The 21,960-nt window shown below is 43.2% G+C and overlaps 1 protein-coding gene across 1 annotated transcript; it reads right to left on the reverse strand.

The window, feature by feature from the left end:
* Nucleotides 1–18,702: 18,702 nt before the first annotated feature.
* Nucleotides 18,703–20,088, reverse strand: LOC136609888 (E3 ubiquitin/ISG15 ligase TRIM25-like). Its single transcript, XM_066589180.1, has one exon. It carries the CDS (start codon nt 20,086–20,088, stop codon nt 18,703–18,705), a length of 1,386 nt encoding a protein of 461 aa, XP_066445277.1.
* Nucleotides 20,089–21,960: the final 1,872 nt, after the last annotated feature.

The following is a 21,960-nucleotide window of genomic DNA, read 5'->3' on the forward strand; positions in this document are numbered from 1 at the left end:
AGCTCTGGTGATTCCTGGGTATCCTGGTGGCTCTGGTGATTTCTGGGTATCCCGGTGGCTCTGGTGATTTCTGGGTATCCGGGTGGCTTTGGTGATTTCTGGGTATCCGGGTGGCTCTGGTGATTTCTGGGTATCTGGGTGGCTCTGGTGATTTCTGGGTATCCGGGTGGCTCTGGTGATTTCTAGGTATCCGGGTGGCTCTGGTGATTCCTGGGTATCCTGCTGGCTCTGGTGATTCCCGGGTATCCTGGTGGCTCTGGTGATTTCTGGGTATCCCGCTGGCTCTGGTGATTTCTGGGGATCTGGGTGGCTCTGGCAATTTCTGGGTATCCGGGTGGCTCTGGTGATTTCTGGGTATCTGGGTGGCTCTGGTGATTTCTGGGTATCCGGGTGGCTCTGGTGATTTCTGGGTATCTGGGTGGCTCTGGTGATTTCTGGGTATCCGGGTGGCTCTGGTGATTTCTAGGTATCCGGGTGGCTCTGGTGATTCCTGGGTATCCTGCTGGCTCTGGTGATTCCCGGGTATCCTGGTGGCTCTGGTGATTTCTGGGTATCCCGCTGGCTTTGGTGATTTCTGGGTATCCCGCTGGCTTTGGTGATTTCTGGGGATCTGGGTGGCTCTGGCAATTTCTGGGTATCCGGGTGGCTCTGGTGATTTCTGGGTATCCGGGTGGCTCTGGTGATTTCTGGGTATCCGGGTGGCTCTGGTGATTTCTGGGTATCTGGGTGGCTCTGGTGATTTCTGGGTATCCTGGTGGCTCTGGTGATTTCTGGGTATCCGGGTGGCTCTGGTGATTTCTGGGTATCCGGGTGGCTCTGGTGATTTCTAGGTATCCCGATGGCTCTGGTGATTTCTGGGGTCCAGGTGGCTCTGGTGATTTCTGGGGTCCAGGTGGCTCTGGTGACTTCTGGGGTCCAGGTGGCTCTGGCAATTTCTGGGTATCCTGGTGGCTCTGGTGATTTCTGGGTATCCTGGTGGCTCTGGTGATTCCTGGGTATCCTGGTGGCTCTGCTGATTTGGTTATCAGTTGAGGTGGGATGGTAGCCCTGATGTCCACTCAAGATGGTGTAGATATTCCTCTCTGTCTGTTGGGTTGGAGCAGATCCGGATGTATCTGATGGCCTGGCTGTAGATGATGGACTTTTTGATGTGTTTAGGATGGGAACTGCCCCATCTGAGGTATGTGGGCCAATCAATCGGTTTTCGGTATAGGGATGTCTGTATTGAGTTGTTTAAAATTTTTATGGTGTCCAAAAAGTTGATTTCGGTATACGAGTAGCTTAATGTCAGGTGTATGGTGGGGGGGATGCATTGAATCTTCATGGTATTTTATTAGTTCTTGTTCGATGTTGGTCCAGATGATTATGATGTCATCAATGTAGCGGAAGTAGGAGAATGGTTTGCTGGGACAGGAGGCCAGAAAGTCACTCTCCGGTTTTGCCATGAAAATGTTGGCATATTGCGGTGCCATTTTACTGCCTGGCGGTTCCAGTGAGTTGCAGGAATATCTCTTTGCCAAAGCAGAAATAATTGTGTGTGAGGATGAATCTTGTGAGCTGTAACACCGATTCAGAGGCGTCCCCATTGGCCTCAGTGTGTGCCTGACAGGCGGTCAGTCCATCTTCGTGTGGGATGCTGGAATACCAGGATGCTTATACCAACCAAAGTTCTCCCCAAAAATGCCAGCCATAACAGTTGTAGTGCTCAGTGCTGGTCCACTCCCACCACACAACAGGCAACACACAGTATCAGTGTAACCTCTATTATAAGCACACCACAGCCCTCCTATATGTCTATGTAAAACAATAACGTATATCACATGGCTTTAACCCATTAAACTCTGGCGATACTTTCTCGTACAGATTGTGAAGCCTTTCTACTGAAATCTAATAATTCTTGACATCGCCGTCCAGACACGTTTCCCAACTCCGCAGTGACCCAATGCAGCGCGATAAATATAATACAGCGCAACCAGGAGTTTCCTACATGAAGGTCAATAATTCAATAACTGTGTTCTAGAGCAGGAAGTAATCTCTACACAACAACAGCGGCTCAGTTATCCTTTACGTCAGACTCATACCATTCTCATGACTCTCTGACCCCAGGGAAATAAAAAGCGATACAAAAACACACCGTCCCCCAGGATCAGCATATGTAAATGACAAAAAAGGCTTAATGTCAGAATAATATAGCTGCAGGGTAAACGGACCAAAAAGAGAGAATGAAAGAAAGACTGTAAATCACAACTTCACTTAGCAATATTCTGCATACAGAGCAGTATTATAGTAGTTATATTCTTGTACATGGGGGGCAGTATTATAGTAGTTATATTCTTGTACATAGGGGGCAGTATTATAGTAGTTATATTCTTGTACATAGGAGGCAGTATTATAGTAGTTATATTCTTGTACATAGGGGGCAGTATTATAGTAGTTATATTCTTGTACATAGGGGTCAGTATTATAGTAGTTATATTCTTGTACATAGGGGGCAGTATTATAGTAGTTATATTCTTGTACATAGAGGGCAGTATTATAGTAGTTATATTCTTGTACATAGGGGGCAGTATTATAGTAGTTATATTCTTGTACATAGGGGGCAGTATTATAGTAGTTATATTCTTGTACATAGGGAGCAGTATTATAGTAGTTATATTCTTGTACATAGGGGCAGTATTATAGTAGTTATATTCTTGTACATAGGGAGCAGTAGTATAGTAGTTATATTCTTGTACATAGGGGCAGTATTATAGTAGTTATATTCTTGTACATAGGGGGCAGTATTATAGTAGTTATATTCTTGTACATAGGAGCAGTATTATAGTAGTTATATTCTTGTACATAGGGGCAGTATTATAGTAGATATATTCTTGTACATAGGGCGCAGTATTATAGTAGTTATATTCTTGTACATAGGAGGCAGTATTATAGTAGTTATATTCCTGTACATAGGAGGCAGTATTATAGTAGTTATATTCTTGTACATAGGGGGCAGTATTCTAGTAGTTATATTCTTGTACATAGGGAGCAGTAGTATAGTAGTTATATTCTTGTACATAGGGGCAGTATTATAGTAGTTATATTCTTGTACATAGGGGGCAGTATTATAGTAGTTATATTCTTGTACATAGGAGCAGTATTATAGTAGTTATATTCTTGTACATAGGAGCAGTATTATAGTAGTTATATTCTTGTACATAGGAGCAGTATTATAGTAGTTATATTCTTGTACATAGGGGACAGTATTATAGTAGTTATATTCTTGTACATAGGAGGCAGTATTATAGTAGTTATATTCTTGTACATAGGGGGCACTATTATAGTAGTTATATTCTTGTACATAGGGAGCAGTATTATAGTAGTTATATTCTTGTACATAGGGGCAGTATTATAGTAGATATATTCTTATACATAGGGTCAGTATTATAGTAGTTATATTCTTGTACATAGGGGTCAGTATTATAGTAGTTATATTCTGGTACATAGGGGGCAGTATTATAGTAGTTATATTCTTGTACATAGGGGGCAGTATTATAGTAGTTATATTCTTGTACATAGGGAGCAGTATTATAGTAGTTATATTCTTGTACATAGGGGACAGTATTATAATAGTTATATTCTTGTATATAGGGGCAGTATTATAGTAGTTATATTCTTGTACATAGGGGGCAGTACTATAGTAGTTATATTCTTGTACATAGGGGGCAGTATTATAGTAGTTATATTCTTGTACATAGGAGCAGTATTATAGTAGTTATATTCTTGTAAATAGGAGGCAGTATTATAGTAGTTATATTCTTGTACATAGGGGGCACTATTATAGTAGTTATATTCTTGTACATAGGGAGCAGTATTATAGTAGTTATATTCTTGTACATAGGGGACAGTATTATAGTAGTTATATTCTTGTACATAGGAGGCAGTATTATAGTAGTTATATTCTTGTACATAGGGGGCACTATTATAGTAGTTATATTCTTGTACATAGGGAGCAGTATTATAGTAGTTATATTCTTGTACATAGGGGCAGTATTATAGTAGATATATTCTTATACATAGGGGCAGTATTATAGTAGTTATATTCTTGTACATAGGGGTCAGTATTATAGTAGTTATATTCTGGTACATAGGGGGCAGTATTATAGTAGTTATATTCTTGTACATAGGGGGCAGTATTATAGTAGTTATATTCTTGTACATAGGAGCAGTATTATAGTAGTTATATTCTTGTACATAGGGGACAGTATTATAATAGTTATATTCTTGTATATAGGGGCAGTATTATAGTAGTTATATTCTTGTACATAGGGGGCAGTACTATAGTAGTTATATTCTTGTACATAGGGGGCAGTATTATAGTAGTTATATTCTTGTACATAGGAGCAGTATTATAGTAGTTATATTCTTGTACATAGGGGCAGTATTATAGTAGTTATATTCTTGTACATAGGGGGCAGTATTATAGTAGTTATATTCTTGTACATAGGGGCAGTATTATAGTAGTTATATTTTTGTACATAGGGGGCAGTATTATAGTAGTTATATTCTTGTACATAGGGGGCAGTATTATAGTAGTTATATTCTTGTACATAGGGGGCAGTATTATAGTAGTTATATTCTTATACATAGGGGGCAGTATTATAGTAGTTATAATCTTGTACATAGGGAGCAGTATTATAGTAGTTATATTCTTGTACATAGGGGGCAGTATTATAGTAGTTATACTCTTGTACATAGAGGGCAGTATTATAGTAGTTATATTCTTGTACATAGGAGCAGTATTATAGTAGTTATATTCTTGTACATAGGGGCCAGTATTATAGTAGTTATATTCTTTTACATAGGAGGCAGTATTATAGTAGTTATATTCTTGTACATAGGAGCAGTATTATAGTAGTTATATTCTTGTACATAGAGGGCAGTATTATAGTAGTTATATTCTTGTACATAGGAGCAGTATTATAGTAGTTATATTCTTGGACATAGGAGCAGTATTATAGTAGTTATATACTTGTACATAGGGGCAGTATTATAGTAGTTATATTCTTGGACATAGGAGCAGTATTATAGTAGTTATATACTTGTACATAGGGGGCAGTATTATAATAGTTATATTCTTGTACATAGGGAGCAGTATTATAGTAGTTATATTCTTGTACATAGGAGGCAGTATTATAGTAGTTATATTCCTATACATAGGGGGCAGTATTATAGTAGTTATATTCTTGTACATAGGAGGCAGTATTATAGTAGTTATATTCTTATACATAGGGGGGAGTATTATAGTAGTTATATTCTTGCACATACGGAGCAGTATTATAGTAGTTATATTCTTGTACATAGGAGCAGTATTATAGTAGTTATATTCTTGGACATAGGAGCAGTATTATAGTAGTTATATACTTGTACATAGGGGCAGTATTATAGTAGTTATATTCTTGGACATAGGAGCAGTATTATAGTAGTTATATACTTGTACATAGGGGGCAGTATTATAATAGTTATATTCTTGTACATAGGGAGCAGTATTATAGTAGTTATATTCTTGTACATAGGAGGCAGTATTATAGTAGTTATATTCCTATACATAGGGGGCAGTATTATAGTAGTTATATTCTTGTACATAGGAGGCAGTATTATAGTAGTTATATTCTTATACATAGGGGGGAGTATTATAGTAGTTATATTCTTGCACATACAGAGCAGTATTATAGTAGTTATATTCTTGTACATAGGGGGCAGTATTACAGTAGTTATATTCTTGTACATAGGGGGCAGTATTATAGTAGTTATATTCTTGTACATAGGGGGCAGTATTATAGTAGTTATACTCTTGTACATAGAGGGCAGTATTATAGTAGTTATATTCTTGTACATAGGAGCAGTATTATAGTAGTTATATTCTTGTACATAGGGGGCAGTATTATAGTAGTTATATTCTTTTACATAGGAGGCAGTATTATAGTAGTTATATTCTTGTACATAGGAGCAGTATTATAGTAGTTATATTCTTGTACATAGAGGGCAGTATTATAGTAGTTATATTCTTGGACATAGGAGCAGTATTATAGTAGTTATATACTTGTACATAGGGGGCAGTATTATAATAGTTATATTCTTGTACATAGGGAGCAGTATTATAGTAGTTATATTCTTGTACATAGGAGGCAGTATTATAGTAGTTATATTCCTATACATAGGGGGCAGTATTATAGTAGTTATATTCTTGTACATAGGAGGCAGTATTATAGTAGTTATATTCTTATACATAGGGGGGAGTATTATAGTAGTTATATTCTTGCACATACGGAGCAGTATTATAGTAGTTATATTCTTGTACATAGGGGGCAGTATTACAGTAGTTATATTCTTGTACATAGGGGGCAGTATTATAGTAGTTATATTCCTGTACATAGGGGGCTGTATTATAGTAGTTATATTCTTGTACATAGGGGGCAGTATTATAGTAGTTATATTCTTGTACATAGGGATCCGGATTATAGTAGTTATATTCTTGTACATAGGGGGCAGTAATATAGTAGTTATATTCTTGTACATAGGGGGCAGTATTATAGTAGTTATATTCTTGTACATAGGGGGCAGTATTATAGTAGTTATATTCTTGTACATAGAGGCAGTATTATAGTAGTTATATTCTTGTACATAGGGCGCAGTATTATAGTAGTTATATTCTTGTACATAGGGATCCGGATTATAGTAGTTATATTCTTGTACATAGGGGGCAGTAATATAGTAGTTATATTCTTGTACATAGGGGGCAGTATTATAGTAGTTATATTCTTGTACATAGGGGGCAGTATTATAGTAGTTATATTCTTGTACATAGAGGCAGTATTATAGTAGTTATATTCTTGTACATAGGGGGCAGTAATATAGTAGTTATATTCTTGTACATAGGGGGCAGTATTATAGTAGTTATATTCTTGTACATATGGGGCAGTATTATAGTAGTTATATTCTTGTACATAGGGGGCAGTAATATAGTAGTTATATTCTTGTACATACGGAGCAGTATTATAGTAGTTATATTCTTGTACATAGGGAGCAGTGTTATAGTACTTATATTCTTGTACATAGGGGGCAGTAATATAGTAGTTATATTCTTGTACATAGGGGGCAGTATTATACTAGTTATATTCTTGTACATATGGGGCAGTATTATAGTAGTTATATTCTTGTTCATAGAGGGCAGTATTATAGTAGTTATATTCTTGTACATACGGAGCAGTATTATAGTAGTTATATTCTTGTACATAGGGGGCAGTAATATAGTAGTTATATTCTTGTACATAGGGGGCAGTATTATAGTAGTTATATTCTTGTACATAGGGGGCAGTATTATAGTAGTTATATTCTTGTACATACGGAGCAGTATTATAGTAGTTATATTCTTGTACATAGGGGGCAGTATTATAGTAGTTATATTCTTGTACATATGGAGCAGTATTATAGTAGTTATATTCTTGTACATACGGAGCAGTATTATAGTAGTTATATTCTTGTACATAGGGGGCTGTATTATAGTAGTTATATTCTTGTACATAGGGGGCAGTATTGTAGTAGTTATATTCTTGTACATAGGGGGCAGTATTATAGTAGTTATATTCTTGTACATAGGGGGCAGTATTATAATAGTTATATTCTTGTACATAGGGGGCAGTATTATAGTAGTTATATTCTTGTACATAGGGGGCAGTAATATAGTAGTTATATTCTTGTACATAGGGGGCAGTATTATAGCAGTTATATTCTTGTACATAGGGAGCAGTATTATAGTAGTTATATTCTTGTACATAGGAGGCAGTATTATAGTAGTTATATTCTTGTACATAGGGGGCAGTATTATAATAGTTATATTCTTGTACATAGGGGGCAGTAATATAGTAGTTATATTCTTGAACATAGGGGGCAGTATTATAGTAGTTATATTCTTGTACATAGGAGGCAGTATTATAGTAGTTATATTCTTGTACATAGGGGGCAGTATTATAATAGTTATATTCTTGTACATAGGGGGCAGTAATATAGTAGTTATATTCTTGAACATAGGGGGCAGTATTATAGTAGTTATATTCTTGTACATAGGGGGCCTTATTATAGTAGTAATATTTTTGTACATAGGGGGCAGTATTATAGTAGTTATATTCTTGTTCATCGTAGCAGTATGGGACAGCTATTTGAAATGCAAAAACAGTATTTGACAAACCTGTTTTTTTTTAATAGAACTTAAATATTTATTGCAGTTCTCACTAACAATATCTGCAATTTCCCTCTAAAATGTAATATTTGCTCACATAAACTGATAAGAAGGGAAAGTCACATTGAGCAGAGATTCAACAACATACTGAACTCCAGCATTTCTTTGAATTGATTTATAGTTTGTTCATTGCAGTTTATAGACAGTCGACACACAGCAATCATTGCTCTAGACGCAGACACAGACCCCGCCCTCCTGACACATAAAACTTGTTTTTGGTACAATTGTTCTTTCTACCATTCAGCTGGTTTTAAAATGTTTATCAGCAATTTACAATTTTGATAGCGATTTTTTCACGCGGATTTCGCCTCTAAGAACCACTAATTTATAGATTTCTGCCATAATTATACAAATTATTGGACACAAATCCATATGTGGGTTGGGTTCTTTTAACAGGCAATCGATATGTGGAATTCTCCATGTGGATTCTGTTTGGAAATGTTGCAGAGTTTGCTCCAAGTAGTGACAAGTCACGTCTTCTTTTTGCCTTAATGCGGATTTTAAATCTTCTTGCAGAAAAATCTGCGTTGTGAAGACCATGATACAGACCTCCCATAGAAATTAATGAGACACATTTTCAAGCAGATTTGGGCGAGGATTTTGGTGTTTTGCATTGACCTGGACTAGTGCTACAGAATAAAAGTACTTTACCTGCAAGTTAAGAGCAACTCTTCTAACTACCAGTTCATTTAATAAAAGGCAGTTATGCTGGACTTTGTTTAATAAGAGTTAAGGTTGTTTAGGCACCGTCGTAAATCAGTTAAGCTGTGACAGGCTCCCTGAGTCAGAAAAAAAGGTGGGGTTTCCGGCGTATTTTGTATTGCGCAATTAGAAATTGATAACAGTGTTAGAAGATGAAAGTGAAGCGCCATACGTAGAGAGTATGGAGTCAGACAGTGAAGATGTAACTCAGAGGGGAGAGTGAGTAGCGGAGATGGACATGGAGGAAGCAGATAGCCATGTAAAGACCCAGCTTCTTACTTCTCCATTGTCCTGCTGTAATTAGAGACATGTTATGTAAACTTTCAAGAAATCCAGTGGGTAGCTGCTCATAAATTACCCCGATGCTGAGAGAGACTGTTTGCTTTTCCAAACCTGATGTCCGTTCAAGCCAGCACTGCTTTCTCCCGGAGGACACCTTCAGACAAAAAGTAGAGAATCTTCATAGAAGTTTGGGAGTACTAAATAAAACCTAAGCACAGTGTTTCAGGAATGGCAAAACTGTTAGTGGGGTTTATAAAGTGTATTTTCTTGTTAGCTTTTTCTATATAGCTGTTCCTTAGCTCAGATGCTGCCTCTGAGTTTATCTGTGTGTAAAGTGTTAAACAGTGTATATGCAAGTTTTATATGCAATTTCTGAAGCTTAATATCACTACAGACAACCACGGGTCTGAAAGTAAATGGTGTGTCTGTCATTTACCTACATACGTCTGTTAGTCTTATTTTGCTACCAAGCGCTTTTAATCCAGGCACTGGTGTCATGATCACTTAATTCCATTAGTCCTCCAGATCCTGTTATATACCTCTAATGGTGCACAAGATTACAAAGAGCGTGCTGCACTCATTGCCACTACGACACGGCTCCTCAGCCACATCTTAGAGAGTGCAAGCCTCTTCTCGCTTGTCGCCCATTGCAGTTTACCCTAATGATATGTTCAGATGGCAGAGTTTAGAGATGAGCGAGCACCAAAATGCTCGGGTGCTCGTTACTCGCGACGAAAATTTTGCGATGCTAGAGGGTTCTTTTCGAATAACGAACCCCATTGAAGTCAATGGGCGACCCGAGCATTTTTGTATTTCGCTGATGCTCGCTAAGGTTTCCATTTGTGAAAATCTGGGCAATTCAAGAAAGTGATGGGAACGACACAGCAACGGATAGGGCAGGCGAGGGGCTACATGTTGGGCTGCATCTCAAGTTCCCAGGTCCCACTATTAAGCCACAATAGCGGCAAGAGTGGGCCCCCCCCCCCCCCAACAACTTTTACATCTGAAAAGCCCTCATTAGCAATGCATACCTTAGCTAAGCACCACACTACCTCCAACAAAGCACAATCACTGCCTGCATGACACTCTGCTGCCACTTCTCCTGGGTTACATGCTGTCGGTCTGCTCTGTCAGACCCTGCAGCAGTTCGTGGGCCGTGTGCCTCTTATCTCCTAAGCTTAGTAGTTTCAGCACGGCCTGCTGACGCTTGCCCACCACCGCTGTGCTGCCACGCCGCGCGACACCGACTGCTGGCGACGTGCTGCTGCTGACACATCTTGATTGCGAGACAGAGGTTGCCTTGGAGGAGGAGGAGGAGGAGGGTGGTTTAGTGGAGCAAGCATACACCGCCGCAGATACCAGCACCGAGCTGGGGTCCGCAATTCGGGGGGTGGGTAGGATGTGAGCGGCCCCAGGCTCTGACTCTGTCCCAGCCTCCACTAAATTCACCCAATGTGCCGTCAGGGAGATATAGTGGCCCTGCCCGCCTGTGCTTGTCCACGTGTCCGTTGTTAAGTGGACCTTGGCAGTAACCGCGTTGGTGAGGGTGCGTACAATGTTGCGGGAGGCGTGGTCGTGCAGGCCTGGGACGGCACATCGGGAAAAGTAGTGGCGACTGGGAACCGAGTAGCGCAGGGCCGCCGCCGCCATCATGCTTTTGAAAGCCTCCGTTTCCACAAGCCTATACGGCAGCATCTCCAGGCTGATCAATTTGGCTACGTGCACGTTTAACGCTTGAGCGTGCGGGTGCGTGGCGGCGTACTTGCGCTTAAACAGTTGCGCTAGTGACGTCTGGGCGCTGCGCTGAGAGACATTGCTGGATGGGGCCGAGGACAGCGGAGGTGAGGGTGTGGGTGCAGGCCATGAGACGGTCGTGCCTGTGTCCTGAGAGGGGGGTTGGATCTCAGTGGCAGGTTGGGGCACAGGGGGAGAGGCAGTGGTGCAAACCGGAGGCGGTGAACAGCCTTTGTCCCACCTTGTGGGGTGCTTGGCCATCATATGCCTGCGCATGCTGGTGGTGGTGCCTCCCCAGCTGATCTTGGCGTGACAAAGGTTGCACACCACTGTTCGTCGGTCGTCAGGTGTCTCAGTGAAAAACTGCCACACTGTAGAGCACCTTGACCTCTGCAGGGTGGCATGGCGCGAGGGGGCGCTTTGGGAAACAGTTGGTGGATTATTCTGTCTGGCCCTGCCTCTACCCCTGGCCACCGCACTGGCTTGGCCTGTGCCCACACCCGGACTTGGGCCTCCGCGTCCTCGCCCGCGTCCACGTCCTCTAGGCCTACCCCTCAGCATGCTGTATTACCAGTAATGCAGAAACAGAACGCTGTAATTAAATGTGCGGCTTATTGGCCTGTGGTTGGAGGCTGACTTCGCTTACGGAACGCACAGCAGAGCCAGGAAAGAATTTTGCGCAAGCCTGCTGTAACACTTAGCTGGCCTCGTATTAATTAGGACTACTACCCCCAGCAGAGACGCAGTACACTGAAGACGGTGACAGGCAGCCCAAATAGATTTTTTTTCCCAAATGTTTTTGGAAAAGCCCACTGCCTATATAGACTGTATATGTCTTCTGTCCCTGCCTCACCACTACTGGCCCTGGACAATGTAAAATTACTGCAGGACGCAATGCTCTGCACGGCCGATATACAAAAAAAAAAAAAAAAGTGCAACACTGCAAAAAGCAGCCTCCACAGTACTGCACACGGTCAGATGTGGCCCTAAGAAGGACCGTTGGGGTTCTTGAAGCCTACAATAACTCCTTACGCTCTCCCTATAGCAGCTCCGGCATCAGCAGCACTGTCCCTGAACTATGTCAGAACGCATCTGTGGCGAGCCGCGGGAGGGGCCGACTTTTATACTCGGGTGACACCTGATCGCCCCAGCCACTCACTGCAGGGGGGTGGTATAGGGCTTGAACGTCGCAGGGGAAAGTTGTAATGCCTTCCCTGTCTTTCAATTGGCCAGAAAAGCGCGCTAACGTCTCAGAGATGAAAGTGAAAGTAACCCGAACATCGCGTGGTACTCGTTACGAGTAACGAGCATCCCGAACACGCTAATACTCGAACTAGTATCAAGCTCGGACGAGTACGTTCGCTCATCTCTAGCGGAGTTCATTGGGGAATTTTTCTTGTGAAGATCATGTCAAAATGCGAGGCACCCTGCTGTGATTTTTGGATCGCACCCACATGCAGATTTAGCGCTGTCTATTGTTACAGCAACTAAATGCAGGATAGTGCAAACCACCGTTGTCCCCATAGCCATGTATAGATGTAAAAGCTGGACTGCGAAAAAAGCCGATAGGAGGAGGATTGATGTGTTGAAGCTGCGTGCTGGCGAAAGTTGCTGCGTATGCCTGGACGGCGAGAGTAACAGAGAAGTCCTGCATTGTATAAGCCCTGATGGATTCCTGGAGGGCAAGATGGCCAGGCTCAGACTAACGCAGAACAAGATGACCGGACTCAGACTTATGGATTTTGGCCATGTAATGCAAGCAGAGTTGCGACAAAAAAAAATATTTGCAATGGTTGGACAAATCAGTGGCAAAAGAAGACCCGGCCGCCAAAAGACCCGATGGCTGATACTGTCAGAGCGGATCCTGGCATGGATATCACACAACTGAAAGAAGCAGTGCAACAACAAAAAAACATGGTGCGAGCTCACCCTTTGGGTCGCCGAGGGTCATGAACGACTAAACGGCTAACAGCAACAACAACCTAGGCAAAATCTGTGCGCAGAATTCCGATGTGGAAAATTGTGCTTTTGCAAGTTTTCACATCAAGGAGTTACATGTCACTTCTTAAAGGGGTTGTCTCGCGGCAGCAGGTGGGGTTATACACTTCTGTATGGCCATATTAATGCACTTTGTAATGTACATCGTGCATTAAATATGAGCCATACAGAAGTTATTCACTTACCCCTCCGTTGCTGGCGTCCCCGTCTCCATGGTGCCGTCTAACGCTGTCTTCTCCTTCCATTTAGACGTGCTTGCGCTGTGCGGTCTTCTGCTGTGTTCAATGGAGCCACTCCGGCGTTCTCGCGCCGGAGAGCTGGTCTGCGCATGCGCAGAAGACATCGGCAGCGCGAGCACTAATATGGCCATACAGAAGTGTATAACCCCACCTGCTGCCGCGAGACAACCCCTTTAACGTGGAAATGCTCTTTTCCGAGTTGGAATTCCCCATGTGGATTTTGCCCATTGACAGGGCAAAATCTGCACCAAAACCAGCAGACCGACGGTTTATTAACCAACTTTACACTTTTCTGAGGCTGCTTTTACCCATAATGAAAGAAAAAGATTACACCCACTTTATGGGTAAGTGGGGCCGGCCACAGCCTTATTTATTAACTTTATTTAAAACAAACATTTTAACGTATCCTTGATCCACGTCTCCAACAATTGAACTGTAACTATTTTTATCCACGGGCTCGAGGAGCTTCTGGGTTAAACCTCCCAGGCATGGACCAAAATTCTGCCTGGCACGACATGACGGCCGTGATGACTTGACGGGCGAGATTTTAACAATAAAATAACAACCAAACCAAAAATGGGGATGGGCGGGCGACTTCTGACCACTCCTCTCTCTTTCCAGCAGTTATATCCCCCTTTTCCTTAACCCTTTAACTCCTTGCACAAACTTGACCAGCAGCTCCGGCCTCCCCATTTAAAGGAGCCTCACCTGCAGTCACTGGCCGTTTCATTATCAGAAAGCCGCAGATTTTGCTGTGGTTTTTGGAGGCAGCATATTCTGCCAGGATTCCCCTGTGTGAACAGCCCTTTGGATGTCTGCAAATGTATTGGATTTGATGCAGATTTTTGCAGCGGAAACATCGCACCGAAATCTGCTTCAAAACCCGCTACCATCTGGTGTTGATTTTCATATGGATTTGAGTGGATCTCGACACAGATTATGATGTAGATTTTTCTGCTACGTGTAAACGCACCCTGAAGTGTCCATCTCCATACTGAACATGCGCAAAGTAGGTTTTTGTGCTAAATGTGACTCCAGAAATTTTTCAAAAACATGATTCTTAGGGCGCCCACCCACTGGCGATTTTTTTCCCTGCGAAATTCGCAGCATTTTTTTTTCTGCAGGGGTCTATGGGACTTGTAATGTTAAAATCGCGATCGCGCAAAATCGCAATTTACCGCGAAATCGCGATTTTGCGCGATCGCGATTTTAACATTACAAGTCCCATAGACCCCTGCAGAGAAAAAAATGCTGCGAATTTCGCAGGGAAAAAAATCGCCAGTGGGTGGGCGCCCTAAGGGTGGTTTCAGACGGCCGTATGCGCAGCTACGCTCGCCGCTCTGGGTTCTGTTGTTTTTACCGTCCGGCCATTCGAACTCCGTGCCACAGTGCAGGAGTTGAAAAAAGATGCAGGAAGCTAGGTCCTGCCCTGTCCTTCCCGTACGTAGTTATAACTTTGTGCAGGAAGAATAGGGCAAGTCCGAGAAAACAGCGAATGAAGATGAAACCACTGGAATCAAAGGTCTCGTTTTATCCTGTGATGCTGCGTGATTTTCATGGCCGCCTAACGGACTAAAACACGTTCATCTGTGTAAGCCCCAAAGCAGTTGGCAAGTAGTATAGCATCACGCCAGATGTTTAAGGCCTTCTTCACACAAACGTCCTTTTAGCGCTTCGATAGCCATGCTAAAAAAATTGCAGCTATCAGAGCACTAAATCGCGTGAACGAAGAATAGCCACAAGCAAGTCACAAGTTCACAAGTTTACCATGCTGGCTGCAAAGTCCTGCAGTATGCGGGCACCGCAGCACCGGAAATCCTCAGCCGCCAGAACAATAAAGGGAATCCCTGTGGGGATGAAGAGAGTCCTTTCATCTCGTGGGGATTCCCTTCATCTGCGCAGTGTTAAACTTCCCCCTCCTTTTCAGGCCATCTCCTATAGTCTACCATAGGAGTCTATGGAGCCTCATAGACTATAGAGGACAAGCTCTATCTTTTGACTGAGAAATCTTGGCGAAAAATCGTCCGTCTGAAAGAACGCGTAGGAAACCATAAGTCCTTTTAGACGCGATTTTTTTACACACCTATTCAGCGTCAAAATGATGCCTAATGGAGACAAAACTGGTGACAAGTTCCTATATAGATTAAAGCCAAGACAATCGGAGCAGAAGTGCAAATGCCACACATTTCAGTAATGTGAGATTTAGGTGGGTAGAAAATCATTAAAGGGGGGGGGGGGGGGGTTAGAAAAAACATATTTATCATTCTATTAGGAAATTAAGACTTTAAATGGAATCGGTCATCAAGTTTTTACATTCAGCTCATTTTAATACAGTGCAGGAAAACTTAAAAAAAACTTGTAGAGGCGCCGTGGCGATTACAAAGCTAAATAGCAATAAGGAAGCCTCATTAGCACACTGTTAGAAGTTTACCTTAGATTGCATTGTAAAAGCTTGATGACAAGTTCCCTTTAATAGAGAAGATTACTCCTTTTCACGACCTTCTTCAATTGGTCAGAGTATAGATCAGCTAGAAAAACCTCATCCACTCTGGAGGACCCGACACATCACAGATAATGCAGAAAGTTTATTAACTCTAGTGTAATGCTTCACTTGTCCTGTGAAGGCGCTGTAGGCAAAGTGAACACTTGAGGTGCAGTTAGCCAGAGATTAACCCCTTAAAGACTAAGGCTGTGCATCAATAACCAAGGCAAATTTTTAAATATCGGCATGTCCCACTTTAACAGAGAGTGACTCCATGAAGGTTTTACACATCCAAGTAATCCTGACATCGTTTTTTCGTCACATGTTGTACTTTATTTAGCTTGTAAAAGTAGACTGATAGGATTCACATATCAAATCTGTACATGCATGCTGCATTCATTTTTCATCAGATATAGATTTTCACTTGTTTACTTTATTTTGGAAGCACATTTTAAAAATTTGCACATTTCTGAGTGATTTAGGAGACTTACTGATTTAATATAAATTTTTTACATTTTGCCATATAGCCTTTTGAAGTTTCATTATATATAAATGTATAGTTTTTAATGTGTATACAGGGTACTGATTATTGATTGGTTATTACATCAATTATTGTATTAAATTAAGGGTCTGTCCACACATAGCGGAATTGATGCAGATTTCCCGCTTCGGAAAATCCACATCAAACTCCGCATTACACTACTACTGGGGATTTTTGCGTAGATTTTGAGGTGGATCCACAACAGACTTCCCCCTTCATTCAAAAGAGTGAAATCAGCTGAGATCTGCGTCAAAATTAACACCAAATGATGCAGATTTTGATGCAAATTTTGGTACGAATTCGCACAAATATCCACAGAGCAAATTATGCTGCAGATTTTGATGTCGATCCACAGCAATAATGCGCCGATTGTGAACGTACCCTTAACACTTTAACTTATTCCTAGATACATTTTAAATAAATGACTGCGACACTATACAACCACCTATATAGGGGCATTGTAATAGAATGGGTTAATGAGGGGTTAATGTAAACTGTAGGGTAGAATATAATGTAGTGGAAGGGGTTAATATGTGGAGGGAGAGGGGGGGGGGGTGATGTTGTGCTGAAATCCCGGGAAAGTTTGTAGGATACAATCTTTCTCGGCCAACGCATTGTTTGGCTGTCAGAGATGACATCATCAGGAGCTGAACCAATCAGATCCCAATGATGACACCTGCACAGAGCCCAGGGAGCAGCGATGTAAATTTACTTATGGCGGTGGCAAAGGGATTAAAGCCCGATTGCTGGTGGACCCAACTAAAGGCCCATTCAGACGGGCCGAATGTCGGGCAAATGATGCCCGACACTCGTCCCTGCGTACACTTGCTCCCTTGCTGTTATACAGGAGCTAGTATCGCTGGCTTGCTCACAGAACGGCCGGCAGCGGGTTGGCTGCAGGAGATTTCTCTCCTCGCTCCCCCGCTCCTCTCCATTGACTTAACATAGCAGCCGTTCAATACTGACCGGCTGCTTTTTTCACTGAGCGATCAGCTCGTCGTCCAGCACCATATGCTGCATAAACAATGGGCAATTAGGTGATCGCTGATTGCTCAGTGTAATAGCAGCCGTTCAGTACTGAACGACCGCTGTATTATGTCAATGGAGAGGGGCGGGGGAGTGAGGAGAGAAATGTCCTGCAGCCGCCCCGCTGTGAGCCAACGATGCAAGCTCCCCTGCAACAGCACTGCGGCCAGAATGTGTGGAGACGAGGGGCGGCCATCACTTGTTCCGTGTAAATGGGCCTTAAAGAACACCATGTGATCAGCTTATTGTTAGTAGACCCTTCTGATAGGAAGTAAACAATCTGACCATTAAAAACAGTAATAAATGCAAACCCGTGCTAATTATTTTTAATACGTCTTATATCTTTATATCTATATTTGAATCTTTATATTTATATCTCATATTTGTCCCTAAAAGGGAGAGGTGCAGGAAAAGTATGAGAATAAAGGCCAGATAAGTGGCTAATCTTTCATCTTGGAACATCTTAAAGGGGCTGTCCAGGAAGGGGAAGCATTTACCCAGGCCGACGTTGTTGGAACGTCCACTTCTGACCCAACTCTGACACCGGGTCACACGGTATGGACCCTCTCTGTGCCTGGTACATTATCTAAGGCTGATGGTTATTCTGCTCATTTTAATAACTAAGCCGGCCCCCTTCTCCGAGGGTGAGTTATTACAACAAGCCGAACAGGCAGATCCCTGAGACGACATCACGAACAGACAGGGTCCATACCGCGTGACGCAGTGATCTAGGGAAGTATTTCCCCTCCCTGGATAAACTCTTTACAATGTTCAGCTCTGTATAATAACAAAGACTGACCCCCAGAAAAGGAGGTAAGCTTAGTAATTAAAGGGGTTGTTCAGTTGTAAACTACGAATGGCCTTTCTTTAGGATAGGTCATCCATAGTAAATAGGCGAGGGTCATAGTCCGGGACCTCTCGTGATCAGCTGTTCTCTGGGCCAGTGCACTTGTGAACGGAGCTGATTGCTGCAGGAAGTGGACAGCTTCATTCTCATTGCAGTGGCAAGGCTTGGTATTGCATGCATTGAAGTGAATGGGAACTTTGCATGTGATACCAAGTCTGGCCACTGCAGTGACGAGGGAGCTGTCTGCTTCCTGTAGAAATCAGTTCAGTGTACAAGTGAAGCAGCCTGGTGAACAGCTGATTAGCGGGGGTTCTGGGTAACAGACCACTGCCAGTGTACTATTGATGGCTAATCCTACGGTTAGGTCATTGATAGTTTACAACTAGATGATCCCTTTATGTTAAGCTGTACAACCAATCCCCTTACATAAAGTCGCGGGCACAGAGAGGGTCCATACCATGTGACTCGGTGATGGAGTCAGGCCAGAAGTGGAAGTTCCAACAATGTTGGTTCAAGTGTTTACCTTCCCTGGACAACTCCTTTAAGTTGGGTTCTCAAAACCACTTACTGTATTTAACCCAATATCTTTACAGTACCACTACATACACATATTATAGCATGAAGGGGCTCGGTGAAGGTGGCAATAAAGGTGTATATGTGTTTAATGGGGTCACATAGCTCGTAAAAGGACAGCTGCCCAGCCTCATAATCCAGACAGATCCTGATTCTATCAGTGGTGATCCGGCGAAGTACCTGGATCACTTTACCATTGTGTCTCACCGCATGCTTAGTATTACCCCTATAACCATGGAGACCCCACGACTTGTTATTGCCTCCAACAAGGGACTTAATTCCACCCCGTCCTATACTGGGATAAGACATCCCCACCATCCATACCAAGGAATCGCCAACGTCCACATCCCAGTAGTGTCGCCCTGAGGAAAACCTATTGGTACTTAAAGCCTGGTAATCCTTGAACCTTTCCAAGTTCCATGGCCGATTCTGGTCTGTAAATGTCCTCTGGGCAATTGTCAGGTTGCCAGTTATACAGAGCTGGTTAGAAGCAGTTTTCAAGTCCAGTTTGATGTCTGCAGGCTCCTGGGGATAGAAAGTCACATTTTGATCTTGATTATTAACATTTTTGGAAAACAAAAATGGCAAAACGTCAGCATGAAACGTCCCAGAAATCACTGCCAAATTGACATCATGGGAATTGTGATGTTCACCATCATCTCCGTCCTCCTCAGAATGATTTCCACCTGCGTCTGGTTCTTGTAAGACAGTCACTGGGTTATCGGTGGTGCACAGCTCCTCCAGGTGAGTCATCTCACGAGACAGCGCAGACTTTCTTAATTCCACCTGCTGGATCTTTCTCGTTAGTTTCTTGAGGGCATTTCTCAGTTCCTTCTTCTTCTTCTCAGAGGCCTCATATAAGTTCTCCACCCGATGGCCCCGATGTTCTCCCACCAAACTGCAGGACATACAGATACACGTGTCGTCCTCAGTGCAATAATATTCCAGGATCTTCTTATGAACGGGACATTTCCTGTCCTCCAGGTTGGCGCTGGGCTCGGTGAGGACGTGCTCTGCTGACTTGCTGTGAACTCTCAGGTGGTGATCACACAGCGAAGCCTCACAGTGCAGACAGGATTTAGCAGCCGGTACAGGTGAGTCCACGCAGTGGGTGCAGAAGATATTGGTGGCCTCTCGAAGTGGTTGGGTAAACAGGAACTTCCTCACGATCTTACACAGCGTTATGTTCTTCTGCAGCGCCGGCCGCTCCGGGAACTCATATCTGCATTCAGGACAGGAATAAACTCCAGAGCCGTCTTGTGTATCCATCATATGATCAATACAGACCCGGCAGAAGTTGTGTCCACATCTCAAGGTTACAGGGTCCGTAAAAATGCTCAGACAGATGGAGCAGTCCAGCTCGTCTCTCAGATCTGCAGACGCCATGGCTGGCAGATGTTTGCAAGAATGCAAAGTTTTGCCTTCTTAAGTATCTGCGGTTTGACTTGCATTACGAAGACGATGACAACACAGCAAGTTTTAGATCTCAGCAACAGGGGGCCGGTCTCTGTGACGGAGTTGTTTCTGGCAAGGGCTGGCCTGAGATTAAATATGTGCGTCACACCATGTTGTTAAAGACTGTTGTTCATACTGAAAGCAAGCCTGCACAACTTTACAGCCCCTCCCCCGCCCCGTCTAACTAGATTTCCTGCTACAATTATATTTGCAGGCAGCAGGCCGAGTGGACGGACTGGATGCGCAGAAGGGATTGTTAACTCCTGAGTTGGAGGCTGAGAAGTATTACTGCCACTCAATCCCATCAATAGCAAAAATGACCATTTTGTAAAGATTTTCTTCTTAATATTTTAGGGTTTTACAATCAAACGGCTTCATCTGCAGCGACGCGGATCTCATGAAGTCCAGGCTGAGATACATTGGAATCAAGGCTTCGGGATGCTACATTACTTGTTCCCAAGGAACATTGGATCCATGATTCAACCAGATCATGGCTGAGGTTTTACTGGGATAGAGTTATTATAGTATATCTCTGCACAATGAGGCCGCATTCAGACGAGGGTTTTGTTTTGCGTGCCTATGTGCGCAAAAAAAATGTGCGCCATGCATTAGCGCAAAACACATGAATGGGTAAGGTTTCATATGCACGGTGCAAGAGGCTTTGCCCATTCACTGCAGCAGCTGCTCCACGAAGGTCCCCTCATCACTGAACACTGTGACAGCACTGCCACAGTGTTCAGTGATTAATGGACTCCCCGCGGAGATGAAGGAATCCCCTGCCACAACTGTCACAGTGTTTGGTGATTAGTGGACTCCCCGCGAGGATGAAGAAATCCTCTGCCACAACTGTCACAGTGTTAAGTGATTAATGGACTTCCCGCAGGGATGAAGGAATCCCCTACCACAACTGTCACAGTGTTCAGTGATTAATGGACTCACCATGGGGAGGGAGGAATCCCCTGCTACAGCTGCCACAGTGTTCAGTGATTAATGGACTCCCCGCGGAGATGAAGGAATCCCCTGCCGCAACTGTCACAGTGTTTGGTGATTAGTGGACTCCCCACGGGGATGAAGAAATCCCCTACCACAACTGTCACAGTGTTCGGTGATTAATGGACTTCCCGCAGGGATGAAGGAATCCCCTACCACAACTGTCACAGTGTTCAGTGATTAATGGACTCACCATGGGGAGGGAGGAATCCCCTGCTACAGCTGTCACAGTGTTTAGTGATGAGGGGACTCCCCGCGGGGATGAGGAATCCCCTGTCACAGCTGTGGCAGAGGAGTGCGATGCTATCCCATTCCTTTCAGTGGGGCCGATGCTGTAAACAATGGGATGAAGGCAAACCCCGTAGGGATTTCCGGGCAAGGGCTTAAAATATAAGCCCTCCCCTGAAAATAAGCCCTGGCTGCTTGAAAAAAAACCCCATCACCTCTCCAGCGCTGTCCAGCAGCAGTGCGTCTACCCCCCCCCCCCCTCCCTCTCCTTCCTCTGGCTCCTGTTTTAAAGCATTTTCTTCTGGCCGGGGATTTTAAAATCCTTTCAGGAGGCGGGGCTTTTAAATCCCCGGTTAGAAGAAAAAGGCTTAGAACAGTGCCCAGGAGCCGGGAGGAAGACGCGCCAGTGCTGGACAGTACTGGACAGCGCTGGAGAGGTGATGTATTATTATTTTTTTCAAGCAGCAGTTTTCAATCTCACTACGATTGGTTGCCAAGGAGAGCTGAGTGAGGAAGTGGGAGGGCTCTGTCACTGTGATTGGCTGACAGGGAAACTGAGAGAAAAAATGGGAGGGTTGTGTCACT

This window comes from Eleutherodactylus coqui, chromosome 2 (assembly GCF_035609145.1).
Source record: "Eleutherodactylus coqui strain aEleCoq1 chromosome 2, aEleCoq1.hap1, whole genome shotgun sequence".
In the NCBI taxonomy this organism is placed as follows: Eukaryota; Metazoa; Chordata; class Amphibia; order Anura; family Eleutherodactylidae; genus Eleutherodactylus; species Eleutherodactylus coqui.

Excerpts from the sequence above, each read along its gene's own strand:
- LOC136609888 (XM_066589180.1), bottom strand. The coding sequence starts at position 20,088 with ATGGCGTCTGCAGATCTGAGAGACGAGCTGGACTGCTCCATCTGTCTG.